This window comes from Erinaceus europaeus, chromosome 4 (assembly GCF_950295315.1).
Source record: "Erinaceus europaeus chromosome 4, mEriEur2.1, whole genome shotgun sequence".
In the NCBI taxonomy this organism is placed as follows: Eukaryota; Metazoa; Chordata; class Mammalia; order Eulipotyphla; family Erinaceidae; genus Erinaceus; species Erinaceus europaeus.
This window is the reverse complement of record NC_080165.1, coordinates 7,937,880-7,953,694: the sequence shown is the minus strand read 5'-3', so window position 1 is coordinate 7,953,694 and position 15,815 is coordinate 7,937,880. Positions and strand designations below refer to the sequence as shown.

At 42.2% G+C, this 15,815-nt stretch overlaps 1 protein-coding gene across 4 annotated transcripts in view; it reads left to right on the top strand.

Annotated features, from left to right (window-relative positions):
- SHPRH (SNF2 histone linker PHD RING helicase) overlaps window positions 1-15,815 on the top strand; it is an 81,134-nt gene that overhangs the window by 8,721 nt on the left and 56,598 nt on the right. For all 4 annotated transcript variants that reach the window (XM_060188702.1, XM_060188703.1, XM_060188704.1 and 1 more), the window contains exons 3-9: window positions 678-807; window positions 6,613-6,831; window positions 8,640-8,718; window positions 9,594-9,744; window positions 11,478-11,586; window positions 12,604-12,860; window positions 13,695-14,348. In XM_060188702.1, coding sequence (XP_060044685.1) covers window positions 678-807; window positions 6,613-6,831; window positions 8,640-8,718; window positions 9,594-9,744; window positions 11,478-11,586; window positions 12,604-12,860; window positions 13,695-14,348 — 1,599 coding nt within the window. The remainder of the gene's footprint in view (window positions 1-677; window positions 808-6,612; window positions 6,832-8,639; window positions 8,719-9,593; window positions 9,745-11,477; window positions 11,587-12,603; window positions 12,861-13,694; window positions 14,349-15,815) is intronic.

Below are 15,815 nucleotides of genomic sequence, written 5' to 3'. Positions count from 1 at the left end.
TGGAGGCCTTTCGCTAACATTTTGAGTAATGCATGGCCCATAGTAGGTGCTGCATTTTTTTTGGAATGAATTTATTATTACTGAAGTTGAAACTATTGATGATGTAAGACCTGGTAAGTGCGTATCTAGTGTTTGTGGGGAGAATAACATTGATACCTTTAAAAACAGTGATGGAGGGGGTCGGGCGGTGGCGCAGTGGGTTAAGCGCACGTGGTGCAAAGCGCAAGGACCGGCCTAAGGATCCCGGTTTGAGCCCCCAGCTCCCCACCTGCAGGGGAGTCGCTTCACAGGCGGTGAAGCAGGTCTGCAGGTGTCTGTCTTTCTCTCCCCCTGTCTTCCCCTCCTCTCTCCATTTCTCTCTGTCCTAACTAACAACAACAATAAAACAAGGGCAACAAAAGGGAATAAATAAAATTTAAAAACACAGTAATGGAAAATTTTGCTCCCTTTTATTGTTGGTGGACCTGGGACCTTGCTGTTGTTTCACTATTTCCCCAGCCAACTTTTTTGTTCAGAACCTAGGCCCGAGTTTCACGTAGTGCCTGGGCGTCCCATGTGGTGCTCATGATGGAGCCACTTGGGTGGCCAGGCGTGCGTCTTACTCTGGGAGCTCGCTCTCTCCAGCCCTTCCTGGTTGCCTCACGAAGCAGTTTTTATATCAACTTAATTCTTTGTAGGTTGGAATTTATCTTCTGGAAGATGGCCTGACGAAAATCGACTTTCCAAGTGAAGCGAGCTCAAGAATGAAAAAGGTCAATCAGCTCATGAAAAGAGTCATGGGGGAGCTGCACAGTTTTACTGTCCCAGGTCAGTTGCTACTAAGAGTGGTGGCCTTGCGTCAACTCTGTCATAGCATCCAGAGAAACAGATCAACCACAATACAAATAAATAACACAGATTTCTTGCAAAATGAGTATGATCCGAAGCCATGGCAAGTTTGTGCCATTCCTGTGACTTTTATTTTGTTATAGCCAAAGCTTCTTGGCTGGCCTTCATTCCACCTCCCCTGCAGTCTAACAGTCTCAGAGCCTGCTCCTACAAAGACCATTTAACTTTGCTCTGACTTTTGACAGCAAGTTGAATCCTTTCTCAGAAAGCAATTTCAGAATCGTCTTCTATGGCTCCCGAGAGTGTAAATGCTTGATGGAGCTCATTCATATACTGGGAAAGTGACTATATTCTTCCTGCTATGTGCGCCTAACCCGGTGCGCCACCACTCAGCTCCCAAAAAAACAATTTCTGTTCTTCCAGGCCTGATTGGGTCAGTTTTATTCCAGATGCAAATCACGGATTTTTGTACTGCATATTTGGAACATAGTTGTTTTTTTTTTTTTTTTCTAAGTTTGATGATGACATTGTTTTGTATCAGATTATTTTGCAAAACATCGTGCTACACTTAATAGTAAGTCCTTTTGGATGCTGACCCTGCAAAAGGTGGAAATTGTCTGGCTCAGAGTGGAGAGCAATACCTGTAAGCATTTTATTTTTTTTTATTTTTTTATTTTTATTTTTATTTTTTTTATTTTTTATTTTTTATTAAAGAAAGGATTAATTAACAAAACCATAGGGTAGGAGGGGTACAACTCCACACAATTCCCACCGCCCAATCTCCATATCCCACCCCCTCCCCCGATAGCTTTCCCATTCTCTATCCCTCTGGGAGCATGGACCCAGGGTCATTGAGGGTTGCAGAAGGTAGAAGGTCTGGCTTCTGTAATTGCTTCCCCGCTGAACATGGGCGTTGACTGGTCGGTCCATACTCCCAGTCTGCCTCTCTCTTTCCCTAGTAGGATGGGTCTCTGGGGAAGCTGAGCTCCAGGACACATTGGTGGTGTCTTCAATCCAGGGAAGTCTGGCCGGCATCCTGATGACACCTGGAACCTGGTGACTGAAAAGAGAGTTAACATACAAAGCCAAACAAATTGTTGAGCAATCCTGGTCCCAAAGCTTGGAAAAGTGGAGAGGAAGTATTAGGGAGGTACTCACTGCAAACTCTAGTGTACTTCTGCTTTCTTACTTTGGTGCCATACTCCAAACTCAGTCAATTTCTGCTTTGCGTTTCTACTTCTTTTTTTTTTTTTTTACATGCATAACATTCCCCAGATTCCCATTCAACAATACAACCCCCACTATTTCATTCATCATTTTTCATGGACCTGTATTCTCCCCACCCACCCACCCACCCACCCCAGAGTCTTTTACTTTGGTGTAATACTCCAATTCCATTTCAGGTTCGACTTGTGTTTTCTTTTCTAATCTTGTTTTTCAACTTCGGCCTGAGAGTGAGATCATCCTATATTCATCCTTCTGTTTCTGACTTATTTCACTCAACATGATTTTTTCAAGGTCCATCCAAGATTGGCTGAAAACGGTGAAGTCACCATTTTTTACAGCTGAGTAGTATTCCATTGTGTATATATACCACAACTTGCTCAGCCACTCATCTGTTGTTGGACACCTGGGTTGCTTCCAGGTTTTGACTATTACAAATTGTGCTGCCAAGAACATATGTGTACACAGATTTTTTTTGGATAGATATGTTGTGTTCCTTAGGATATATCCCCAGGAGAGGAATTGCAGGATCATAGGGTAGTCTATCATGTCAGATATGAGAATAGCTGTTCCTGCCCTTTTTTGTGGGCCATTGGCTTGAATGATAGTTTTCCATCCTTTCACTTTAAGTCTGTGTTTGTCTTGTTGCGTTAGGTGAGTTTCCTGTAGACAACATATTGTTGGGTTGTGTTTTCTGATCCATCTTCCTACTCTGTGTCTTTTAATAGGTGAATTCAGGCCATTCACATTTATTGATATCAAAGATTGAAGATATTTTAACGCCATTCTTGTAGAGTTTTAGAGTGTTTTGATATGTGTTCTATTTGTGGTGGTCTGGTTGTTTATAGGAAACCTTTCAGAACTTCTTTCAAGGCAGGCTTGGTGATGGTTGCTTCCTTCAACTGTTGCTTGTCTGAGAAGGTTTTGATGCTTCCATCTAGTCTGAATGACAATCTAGCAGGATATAGTATTCTTGGCTGAAAGCCTTTCTCATTGAGCACTCGATAGATATCTTGCCATTCTCTTCTGGCCTGTAGTGTTTGTATGGAGAAGTCTGCTGCTAATCTTATGGGTTTTCCTTTGTAGGTGACTCTTTGTTTTTCTCTTGCAGCCTTGAGGATCCTTTCTTTATCCTTATTCCTTTCCAATCTAAGTATGACATGTCTTGGTGTCTTTAGGTCTGGGTTAATTCTGTTTGGGACCCTCTGGGCTTCTTGAATCTTTATGTCTTTGGTGTTGTCTAGACTAGAGAAATTTTCAGCTATTATGGCCTGGAGAACGCTTTCTTCCTCCCCTTCTCTTTCTTCCTCTGGTATGCCAATAATGCATATATTGTTTCTTTTGAAGTCATCCCATAGGACTCTGTTGTTGTTTTCAGCATCTCTTAATCTCTTTTTGAGATCTCTTACTTCTTCTTTAGTTGTCTCTAATTCATCCTCAATCTTGCTAATTCTGTCTTCAGCCTCATTGATTCTATTCTCTCTGCCCTCTACTGCTTTCTGGAGTTCATCTATTTTGTTGCCCTGCTCTGATACTGTTTTAGCTTGTTCAGCTAGTTGCCTTCTTAGCTCAGCAATTTCAGCTTTCAGCTCTCTAATAACCATGAGATTATTAGAATTTTCTTCCATATTCTCATTTGTTGTTCCTGCAGTTCTGATTACAATTTTTTCAAATTCTTTACTCACTCCTGTTATTATTTCCTTAGCTAATGTTTGGATGTTGAACTCGTTGTTTTGTGCTTCGCCCTCTGGAGGACTTTTAGCTGGACTCTTGTCCTGGTTCGAGTCTCCATTATTTTTTCTTGTTGTTTTAACCATTTTATATAAGTTAACAGTTTTTTCAATCCCTGAGTTGGAGTTCAGTGGTGTAAAAGCCTTTTTTTTTTTCCCCTGTAGGCTATGGTAGCCTGAGGGCTTTTAAACTATCAATAGGCTTCTTGGCTTAATCAATGACTCCTGACCAAGAGATAAAGCAGGGTGTGGCAGAGATAATCCAGTGGTTATGCAAAGAGACTTTCACAGCCCTTCAGCTATGCCACCGAGGTATAGGTCTTCTCCTGAGTTTCCTGGTTAGATCTCTGTGCCCTGGTGTCCCTCCCTGTTGCTGCTCCAGATTCTGAGGGTAGTAGCAATGGAGACTCAGAGTTGTACTTGGTGAGTCTCTGGGGAGTCCTTTCCTCCCTTCAGCTGTCCCCTTGTTGGTGGAGCAGACTGGAGGTGGTGTCTCCACTGACAGACTGTCGAACTGTTAGCAGTCACTTAATCTCTCCTTAGGCCCCTCTCTCCTCTCTGTCACCAGCCACGCGTGTTTGTACTCACGGGTGATTTACTGGGTTTCTGTGGTCATTCTAGTCCTGTCTTGTTTCGGTCCGGGTGGTCTCCTTTGGTATTCCTAGTTGATCCGGGAGAGGAGAGGAGAGGAGAGAAAGAGATCTGCTGCTCGTAGCTCCGCCTCCACCTGTAAGCATTTTAGAATTTAAAACGATCAAACGTGATGTTTGAACTTTTGAAATGAAAACTTCAAATTCAGTTGCTAGTAGTAGGTCTTTACAGCTGTGAAATTCTGAAAATCGTTTACAGCATAATTTTTATTAAAGGGAACTATTAACCTTGTCCTACAAGCTTTTCACTCTAGAATATACAAAAGTAAATAGGCAATTTGTTTAACCCATAAAATATTTTTTTTTATTTTAATGAAGGGTTTTAATGTTTTTTCAATATTTTGAATTTTTTTTTACATGATAATAGGAATGAATTATCTTCCACAGGACATTTTGGGTTAGCAAATGTGATATTCTTACAAATTTATATTAGTGGCTAAAGCATTTCTCCCTTTTATAATAGCTGCTACTGTTAGTAAATGCATATTATTTTCAGCTTAAGAATTGTTAAATATTTTAAGAAAGAAACAAAAAACAAAACACTGTCTGAGGGGCCAGGTGGTCTCACACCCCAGAGAGCACATATGCCCAGGTTTCGCCCCCTGGCCCCCACCTGTAGAGGGGAAGTTTCGTGAAACTGTACAAAAAATTGTTTCTCTTTCTTCCTCTCTACATTTATTTATTTATTTATTTACTTGTTTATTTTCTGTCTCTTATCAACAAAAAGAAAGGGAAAATGGCCACCAGGAGGCATGATGGCCCTGGTGGCAGTTTGTGTGTGTGTGTGTGTGTGTGTGTGTGTGTGTGTGTGTGAGAGAGAGAGAGAGAGAGAGATATGTTTGCATATAGATTTTTTTATGTTCAGGTATAAAGTGAGATAAAATAATGTGTCCCAGAGCCCCAATTCCCCATGGCCCTGCCCCACTAGGGAAAGAGAGAGGCAGGCTGGGAGTGTGGATCGACCTGTCCAGGCCCATGCTCAGCGGGAAGCAATTATAGAAGCCAGACCTTCCACCTTCTGCAACCCACAATGACCCTGGGTCCACCCTCCCAGAGGGATAGAGAATAGGGGAGGGGGTGGGATACAGAATTCTGGTGTTGGGAATTATGTGGAGTTGTACCCCTCTTATCCTATGGTTTTTGTCAGTGTTTCCTTTTTATAAGTAAAAATTAAAAAAAAAAAAAAAGATAAAGGTTGAACTCGAGGAAAAAAATAATAATCATTTTTAAATCATAAAAGATACATTCATTTTTGAAGTGTCTATTGAGTCTAGACTAAAACCAGTACGTAACCACAACTCTTGAGCTACCAAAAGCAGCCTAGCCTTTGCGGAACATTGAGCAGACAAAGGGGGAGCACACAGCTCCCTGCCAGACAGGCAGGGCACACTGTGTTGCTGCTATCTCTGAAATGTTGTCATGTCAGAGTGTTGCTCAGGTGCCAAGGGCAACACTTGCTGTTAAGATTTGTTCTTTCATGAGAGCGAGAACCAGAGCATCACCCTGACGCATGTGACGCCAGAGACGGAACCCAGAACCTCTCTTATCCAACTGTGAGGCTGCACGGTGTGTTCTTAGGATAAGGATTCTTGTGGTGATGGGGGGAAACCTGAAGGGAAAGCAGTGGGCTTGTACTCCTGAGTTACCAGGTTTGATGAACCGGAGTTGGGTGGTACTTGTTTTCTTCCCACTCTCGACCCCCCACTCCCATGAAGAAAAGGCCTTAGAAAGAGAATTGCTAGGGGGTCGGGCAGTGGCGCAGCGGGTTAAGCGCACGTGGCGCAAAGCGCAAGGACCGGCCTAAGGATCCTGGTTCGAGCCCCCGGCTCCCCACCTGCAGGGGAGTCGCTTCACAGGCGGTGAAGCAGGTCTGCAGGTATCTGTCTTTCTCCCCCCATCTCTGTCTTCCCCTCCTCTCTCCATTTCTCTCTGTCCTGTCCAATAAGGACGACATCAATAACAACCATAATAATGACCACAACAATGGTAAAACCACCAAGGTAACAAAAAAGGGAAAAAAATGGCCTCCAGGAGCAGTGGATTCATGGTGCAGGCACTGAGCCCCGGCAATAACCCTGGAGGCAAAAAAAAAAGAGAGAATTGCTTCTGGTCCTAAAAGTTGGACTAGGTTGTTTGCATTGTTGCCGTTGTTTGAGTCTTGTTTGCTGTTGGACGTGCAGATGTGTTGGAAGAGGATGACGAAGATTCAGAGAATGAGCCAGAAGGACAGGACATTGACGAACTCTATCACTTTGTGAAGCAAACACATCAGCAGGAAACCTACTCCATTCCTGTGGACGTCCAGCACCCAGCGCTGAATCCCGTGTTGAGGCCTTACCAGAGAGAGGCTGTGCAGTGGATGCTGCAGCGAGAGCGGTTCAGCGGCGGACCACCTAGTGGCGAGTACAACTTCCTTTAAGAGATCCCACTCTACTCGTTTCTTGTTTTCTTTCTGGCCCGATTGCAGCTCAGCTCTGGTTTATGGTAGTGCTGAGGATTGAACCTGAGACCTCAGAGCCTCAGGCATAAGAGTCTTTTTGCATAACCATCTTGCTGCCCTTGAACAGCCCCAAGTACAAATTATTTTTGAAAAGTCAAAGTGACCAGAGATCTGAAGAAAACAGAGGAGGGGTGAAATCGATCATGGAACAGATGATAAAGATAGCGGGATAGAATACACTTACCTTGCATCTTCAGCTGCCATTGTTCTCAAAGTCAAGGCTTCCTTGATTAGAATTTGTAAGACTCGGGGCTGCACTGGTGGCGCACCGGGTTAAGTGCACATAGGATCCCAGTTCGAGCCCTCAGCTCCCCACCTGTAGGGGGGATGCTTTGCATGTGCTGAAGCAGGTCTGCAGGTGACCTTCTCTCTCCCTCTCTATCCACCCCATCCAGCAACGACAATGGAAAAAAGATGGCTTCCAGGAGCAGTGGACTCGTAGTGCAGGCACTGAGCCCCAGCGATAACCCTGGAGGTGGGGGGAAGAATTTGTAAAACTCAAGTTGTTTTTCTTTTCTTTTTTTTTTTACATTCTTTCTCCACTGAGAATCACTTTTTGAATGTGAGCAGATGGAAATCTTGCTGGTTCATCTTCAAGAAACATCACAGATAGGTGGAGAATGTTAGAGACGAAAGCAGGAGACTTAGCCTAATTTTTCTAGGTTTGAAATAGATCTGTTATTCTACAAAATAAATAATAAAATCTCACCTGTTTTGTATTTTCATGGAGGTGGTTTTTTATGAGGCCTCTCTATGCTACTTTATCACTACTGACGTGAAATATTCCCGTCACCCTCAGAAATCTCCTCATGGGCCAGCCTCTCTGGGAGGCCACCACTGTCTCAATAAGTTTCTGTGGCAGAGTGACAGGACACACACAGTTGGTGGGGGGTTGGGACAAGAGACCTGGTGGATTTCTTTTTTTTTTTTTTTTTAATATTTATTTACTTTCCCTTTTGTTGCCCTTGTTGTTTTATTGCTATAGTTATTATTGATGTCATCGTTGTTAGATAGAACAAAAAGAAATGGAGAGAGGAGGGGAAGACAGAGAGGGGGAGAGAAAGACAGACACCTGCAGACCTGCTTCACCGCCTGTGAGGTGTCTCCCCTGCAGGTGGGGAGCCAGGGGCTTGAACCGGGATCCTTATGCTGGGCCTTGTGCTTTGTGTTTGTGCCCTGTGCACTTAACCTGGTGCGTATCTGTATTCTTATGTCATTTACTAATCCTTAAAAAAGGCAGGGCAACATCCTGCAGTTCCACTCTTGAGTAGAGAAACACTTTGTTTGGCAATTGGTTTAAGCCACTTTAAAAATGAGAAATGACCATTGAAGATTCTAGCTGAAACAAATTCAGTACTTCGCTTTATTTTTTTCCTCAGTTAAGTAAAGCTTACTTACCACTCTTAGACCTATAGGAGAGGTTGGCTCTGGTTAAGATAGATAAGTAAATTAGCACACTAGCATGTGTCTGTTGACATATTGAAGATTTCATAAAAACTTGTCTTTTTATCGCATACAAGTTAGCTATGTGTTCATTGTCTTCTCCCATCAGTTATCTGAAATTTACTGTGCTCTGTCTCTTGTTTGGTTTTTACTCTTTTTCTTATTTGGAAAACATTTGTGTCCAAAAAAAAAAAAAAAAAAGGATATATACATGGTTACACATATATACATATATTTATATAAATCTTTTAACTTATTTTTTAGAAAATGCCCTGCACTTCTTATGGCGGGAGATCATTACACCTGAGGGTTTGAAGCTCTACTATAATCCATACACGGGCTGGTAAGGCAAAGCTTTATGGGCTTGATAATCAAGATAAATATTTTGAAAACCTGTTTAAGATTGGTAGCCTGTGTGTTTATCATTGGTAGTGCTTCAAGAAGAGAATAGTAAAAATCTTCTTGCACAATTTTATAGATTGAGTTTGACATAGAGTTAATACCATTTCCTCCTAAATAATTATAGTATAAGGCACTTAAAGTACTTAACTGATATTTAATGAGATTTTAATTCTAAGTAAAAGTATGGGGGAGTCTGGTGGTAGCTCAGCAGATAAAGTCCAGGTGGCGCAAAGCGCAAGGACCAGCGTGAGGATCCTGGTTCAAGCCCCCGGCTCCCCACCTGCAGGGGAGTTGCTTCACAGGTGGTGAAGCAGGTCTGCAGGTGTCTATCTTTCACTCCCCCTCTCTGTCTTCCCCTCCTCTCTCCAATTATCTCTGTCCTATCCAACAACAACAGTAAAGCAACAAGGGCAACAAAAGGGAATAAATAAATAAATTTAAAAAGAAATGTAGATGATTTTTAATAGTCTTCATTAAAGCTGTCACAAGTATTAGGAATCATTGAGCAGAGGTAGTGAATCAGTAACTATTGCCTTACTTTTGATCTACAGGCTGATGAAGATGACAAAAAGAAGGTAGAAATTTCTTTTAGATGAGAAGAAATGGTGGCTATTTACCACTGCCTCCTCTGTTTTTCCAGTTGTCATTTTAGACAGTTTTCTGGTGATCTCTGTTCTTTACCTCATGGTGCAAAAATGTAGTTTCAGGAAGCTTAGGCTTCTTCAAGAACTGTGTGTGTGTGTGTGTGTGTGAGAGAGAGAGAGAGAGAGAGAGAGAGAGAGTGTTTTCCTGTTAATGTGTTCTTCTCTTCTGTAGCATTACTCGTGAGTACCCAAGTGCCGGACCACAGTTGCTTGGTGGAATCTTAGCAGATGAAATGGGTCTTGGAAAGACAGTGGAGGTTCTGGCTCTGATTCTGACACACACTCGACAAGATGTCAAACAAGATGCCCTCAGTCTCCCTGAGGTAAGAGGAATAGTGTATGCATCGAAAAGGCCAGGCTTGGGGCTGGGGGGCCATGAGTTCTCAAAAACCATCAGGTGGTGAGCATTTGTTTGCCACTGAAGACAAAGCTTTCAGTTCAGTTACTTAGTTAACTTCGAATGGGCACAGAGAAAGTGACGTTTGACCTGGCAGGGTTTTAATAAGTCAGGTTGGCCAAATGGGAAGAAAACTTGCCGTCAGTACCAAGATCCCTTCTAGTTGGCAGAGAAACTCCTTCAGGAAAGTACTGTTTCTTCAGATGTTCGCTCATTAGTCCAAGTCTTCATATTACCAGTAGATATTTTTGAGAGCTAGATTTGTGGATTCGACGGTTGTCAAAATCTCTTGTTTTGGGGGGCGAGTCTTTGCTGTTCTGTTAGTCCTTAGCCACGCCTGCCGGCAGTCTCTGAAGCTCAGCCGGCCTCTTCAGAGGGTAGCAGTTAGACTGGTCAGTCATGCTTGTGTGACTGCAGGGCCTTCTCACAGACTCTCCTGAGTGTGAGTTTAGCCACCAGTTTCGGAAGCCTCTTTCACGTCCCTGAGACACTGTTAACACCTCATCAGGTTACAGAAACTTGACTGCAGTGCTACAGTCATTTTCAAGTAAAGACTTTGGTTTTTAATTCTTTACTCCCTCCCAAGGAGGACGAGGAATCTACCAGCTGTTAACAACCTCTTTGGGTGCCTTCTGTTTTTCAGCAAACAGTGTTGATATTTAATAAGTATTTTTCAGAATTTACTGGAAAAAAACAAGCCAGAAACCCCATCCTTATGGTCACATAGATGGTGTGTGTATACTTTATAACTATGTCTTATTGTCAAGTTTTAAATAAAAACCGAAAGTCTTATGCATAGATAGTGCATTTATCCTTTCATGATTATTATTTTTCTATCTTAAATGAGCAGAGACAGTGACAAAGACTAAACACAGAACCTCCTCCCTCGTGGCAGGGCTAGGTTTAAACTCCCTTCTCGTCTGCCTCCTCCAGTTACTCCTCTAAGCTTGGTCTTTTGTTTGTTCGCTTGCCCTGAAGGCACATCCATATTGTTGTAAACAGCAGGATTCCATGTGGGTTTCAGCTGAGTGATTCTCTGTCGTGTATGTACACTGACTGTGTGTCTAGTGTGTATACGTCTCCCAACTTCTTTGTCTGTTCATCCATCTTGGCTCTTATCCACAATGCCACAGTTAATGTTTTCATTTTACCCAGAGTTGGAGTGACTGGATCATAGTCACTCCATAGTCGATTTCAATTTTTTGAGGAATTCCAACTGATTTAAATTTTTTTAAATATTATCTCTATTGGATAGAGACTGCCAGGAATTGAGAAGGAAGAAGGTGACAGACAGAGAGGGAGAAAGGGAAAGGGAGAGAGATCTACAACCCTGATTCACCACTCGTAAAGTTTTCCCCCTGCAGGTGGGGACTGGGGGCTCAAACCCAGGTCCTCGCACATTGTAACATGTGCGCTCAACCAGGGTGCCACCACCTGGCCCACCCACTATTTTTGCTAATAGCCATCTTAACAGGGTTGAGGTGACAGTTCATTGCAGTCTAATATTCCCTTTCCTTTCCTTAGGATTAATGCTAGTGCGTATTTTCACGTACCTATTCAGTCTCTCATAACTTTTTTACAACTCTTGTATGTCACTGATAGGAGGGTTAATTTTGATAAGCAGAACACTTTATGACTACTTAATGTTGTCTGTGTCAGGGAAAAGTGGTGAATTATTTCATCCCATCATGTCATTCTGAAGGAAAAGTGAAAAACAAAGAAACACAGAATATGGAATTTGAACCAAAAGAAAAAGTTCACTGTCCCCGTAAGTAAGAAATCTTATTTAAAAAAAAAAAAAAAGCCGTGTTTCTACACTGAATTTTGTGGGATGCACTTTACAGTTGTTATTAAAAAAAGATTACTCTTGGGAGTCAGGTGGTAGGGCAGTAGGTTAAGTGCACAGGGCGCCAAGTGCAAGGACCAGCATAAGGATCCTGGTTCGAGCCCCCCGGCTCCCGATCTGTCTGTGTAGGGGGGTTGTTTCACAGGCGGTGAAGCAGGTCTGCAAGTGTCTATCTCTCTCTCTCTCCCCCTCTCTGTCTTCCCCCTCTCTCCATTTCTCTCTGTCCTATCCAACAACAACGACATCAATAATAACAACAACAATGATAAACAACAAGGGCAACAAAAGGGAAAAAAAATAGCCTCCAGGAGCAGTGGATTCATAGTGCAGTCACCAAGCCCCAGCTGTTATGCTTAAATTCTGTTAGCTTGCACTTTAGACCAAACTTGTTTACTCTCAAGCATCAACAGCTGCTTTACATTCTATAGCAAACTAATGTTTCTCCTATCATATGCTGAAATAATTACTGCCACAGAGACATGGTCTTGGTTGGTTGGTTGGTTGGTTGGTTTGGTTTGTCTGTCTGTTTATTTTCTATGAGAGAGAACAAAGCAGTGTTCAGCTGTCATGTGTTATCTGGACCTTAAGGTTCTTTCACGATGTCTGATATACTAACACTGCATGTCTATCCCCCTGTCCTAAGTAACTGTGAGTGTGTGTGTGTGTGTGTGTGTGTGTGTGTGTGTGTGTATGTGTGTGTGTGTGAGAGAGAGAGAGAGAGAGTATAATGATTGTTTTGTAGGGTTAACAAATTATTTCCATACACTTTATCGTTTAGTGTGTTGAGAGATTTTATACATACAGATAGTATATCTCCAGTGAATCTTTAATCTACTTTTTTCTTAGTGTGGTCCTTACTACAAACTCAAATTGACTTGAGTTTTACTTTCTTTTAATTGTCATTATTTTGATTGAGATAGCCTATCCTTTTGCGTTTAGCTACACGTGTAATGATCCTGACAGCCGTGAGAGAAATGAATGGGAAAAAAGGAGTGTCCATCCTTTCCATCTATAAGTATGTGAGTTCTGTATATAGATACGATGTTCAGCGCAACAGGAATCTTCTGAAACGGATGTTGAAATGTTTAATTGTGGAAGGTCTTGTCAAGCAAGTCAAAGGTCATGGTTTTTCTGGGACTTTCACTTTGGGGAAAAATTACAAGGAAGAAGATCTATATGATAAAACAAAAAAGCAGGTAAGAGAAAATATATTAAGGAAATACATGCTTTTTATGCATTTATGTTTTATTTATTTTTTTAATTGAGTAGAGACAGAGAATCTGGGGAGGGGGAAGCTAGAGAAGAGAGACAGAGAGACACCTGCAGCTCTGCTTTACTGCTCTTGAAACTCCGTCTTCTTCCCCCTCCCACTATATGCAGGGAAGAGTACATAGGACATAGCAAGTAACGAATAAGTCCTAATATGTAATTAATTAATAGAGCGTGGATTCTAAAGTGGTTTGCGCATACTGCAGAGTTTAAAACAGCTGGTCTGTCCTCTCAGATCTGTTCCATACTTTGAAGATATTGATGAGACTTTGTATTAGCACACTTCTTTATACACATTTTGAATATTTCACAAGTTCTCATTTTTCCCATGGCCTTGTCTTATGGTCTTTACATTTTTTTTTTTTTTTACAAAGCTGCTGCTGCTGCTGCTTTTTCTTTAATTGAGGGAGATAATACTTCCCAGCAGTCATTGACACACGCCTGCAATTTCATTATGTACCAGGTCCTCAACGTTTCCTTCCTGCCCTCCCGCCGAGTCCCTCCCCTGAGCTCAGTCCACATTCTACTTTGTGGTCACCCTCCCCAATCCCTGTCTGTTAAGCTTCCTTTTCTTTTAAACTTAAGGTCTGTAGGGGTGATTCTTCTAAATAAATTTTAAAACACTCAGTAGGATTGGTTCTCCTTAGGGAACAGGATAGCAGAGACCGTCTACTGGACTATTGAATAAAGTATACTGTGCTGGGAATTTAATTTTTTAAAATGTTATCAGTGATGAAATCAATCACATCATTTTTCCCTAGGTATTTGGGAGTCCAAGGAAAATTCAGAAAGAATCAAGAAGATCAGGGAACAAAGATACAGATTCTGAATATTTGCCCTCAAATACCTCTGATGATGATGACGACGACCCTTACTACTACTACTGTAAGGCTAGGAGGTATCGTAGCAAAATGAGGAAAAAGCTGGTTCCATTCACAAAAAAGGGAGGAAGTCAGCCTGACACCAATCTCAGTTCACAAAACCACTGCCCAGCCACCAGTGACTCTGGAGTGACTGACGTGACCTTGTCTAGTAGTACCAATGTCTTTAATGCCACGCCAAAACACGAAGCCGAAGACCAGACTGAATCTCTAGACCCCACTGGTAGTGGTACGCCCTCTCCTAAGAGTGTTAGGCCCTCTGATGATCGCTTTGAGTGCATATGTGGTGAACTCAACCAGCTAGATTGTAAGGCGCGTGTTCGGTGCCTGAAATGCCACCTGTGGCAACATGCAAAATGTGTGAATTACGAGGAGAAGAATCTGAAGGTTAAACCATTTTACTGTCCCCACTGCCTTGTTGCAATGGAACCGGTGTCAACAAGGGCCACTCTGATCATCTCGCCCAGTTCCATCTGTCACCAGTGGGTGGATGAAATCAACAGGCATGTGAGCTCCTCATCTCTTCGTGTCTTGGTAAGGCAACTCTTCTAAAGGTGTAGTTCAGTGTAACCTCCTTTGGATGGTCTTTTTTTTTTTTTTGAACACTTGTTAGTTGAGCACAAAAATTAATAAGATGATATTAAATCAGAAATTAAGAGAAATTGAGTCTAAGAAATAAGAACAGTAGACTATTTTTAATTTTTTTTCCTTTATTAAGGAAATTATTAAGGGGGATTAATGTTTTACATTTGACAGTAAATACAGTAGTTTATACATCTCTCAGTTTTCCACATAACAATACAACCCCCACTAGGTCCCCTGTCATCCTTTTCCAGGACCTGTATTCTCCCCCCCACACACCCCAGAGTCTTACTTTGGTGCAATACACCAACTCCAGTCCAAGTTCTACTTGTGTTTTCTCTTCTGATCTTGTTTTTCAGCATCTGCCTGTGAGTGAGATCATCCCATATTCATCCTTCTGTTTCTGAATTATTTCACTTAATATGATTTCTTCAAGTTCCATCCATGATGGGGTGAAAATGATGGAGTCACCATTTTTAATAGCTGAGTAGTATTCCATTGTGTATATAGACCACAACTTGCTCAGCCACTCATCTGTTGTTGGACACCTGGGTTGCTTCCAGGTTTTGGCTATTACAAATTGTACTGCTATGAACATAGTTACACTCAGATCTTTTTGGATGGGTGTGTTGGGTTCCTTAGGATCTATCCCCAAGAGGAGTCAGACGGTGGTGCAGTGGGTTAAGCGCACGTGGCACAAAGCTCAAGGACTGGCTTAAGGATCCCAGTTTGAGCCCCCGGCTCCCCATCTGCAAGGGAGTCACTTCACAAGTAGTGAAGCAGGTCTGCAGGTGTCTGTCTTTCTCTCCCCCTCTCTGTCTTCCCCTCCTCTCTCCATTTCTTTCTGTCCTATCCAACAACAACAGTAACCACAACAACGGCAACAAAAGGGAAAATAAATAATAAATAAATATTAAAAAGTAAAAAATAATGATAAAATAAAAAGTAAAAAAAGGATCTACCCCCAGGAGAGGAATTGCAGGAACATAGGGTAAGTCCATTTCTAGCCTTCTGAGAGTTCTCCAAACTGTTCTCCACAGAGGTTGGACCAATTTACATTCCCTCCTGCAGCAGGGCAGGAGGGTTCCTTTGACCCCACACCCTCTCCGGCATTTGCTGCTGTTCCCTTTTCTGATGTATGACATTCTCACAGGAATGAAGTGGTATCTCATTGTTGTCTTTATTTGCATTTCTCTGACAATCAAAGACTTGGAGCATTTTTTCATGTGTTTCTCAGCCTTTCCGATCTCTTCTGTGGTGAATATTCTGTCCATGTCCTCCTCCTATTTTTAGATGGGGTTATTTGTTTTCTTGTTGTTGAGATTGGCAAGCTCTTTATATATGTTGGTTACTAATCTCTTGCCTGATGTATGGCACGTGAAGATCTTCTCCCATTCTGTGAGGGGTCTCTTGGTTTGG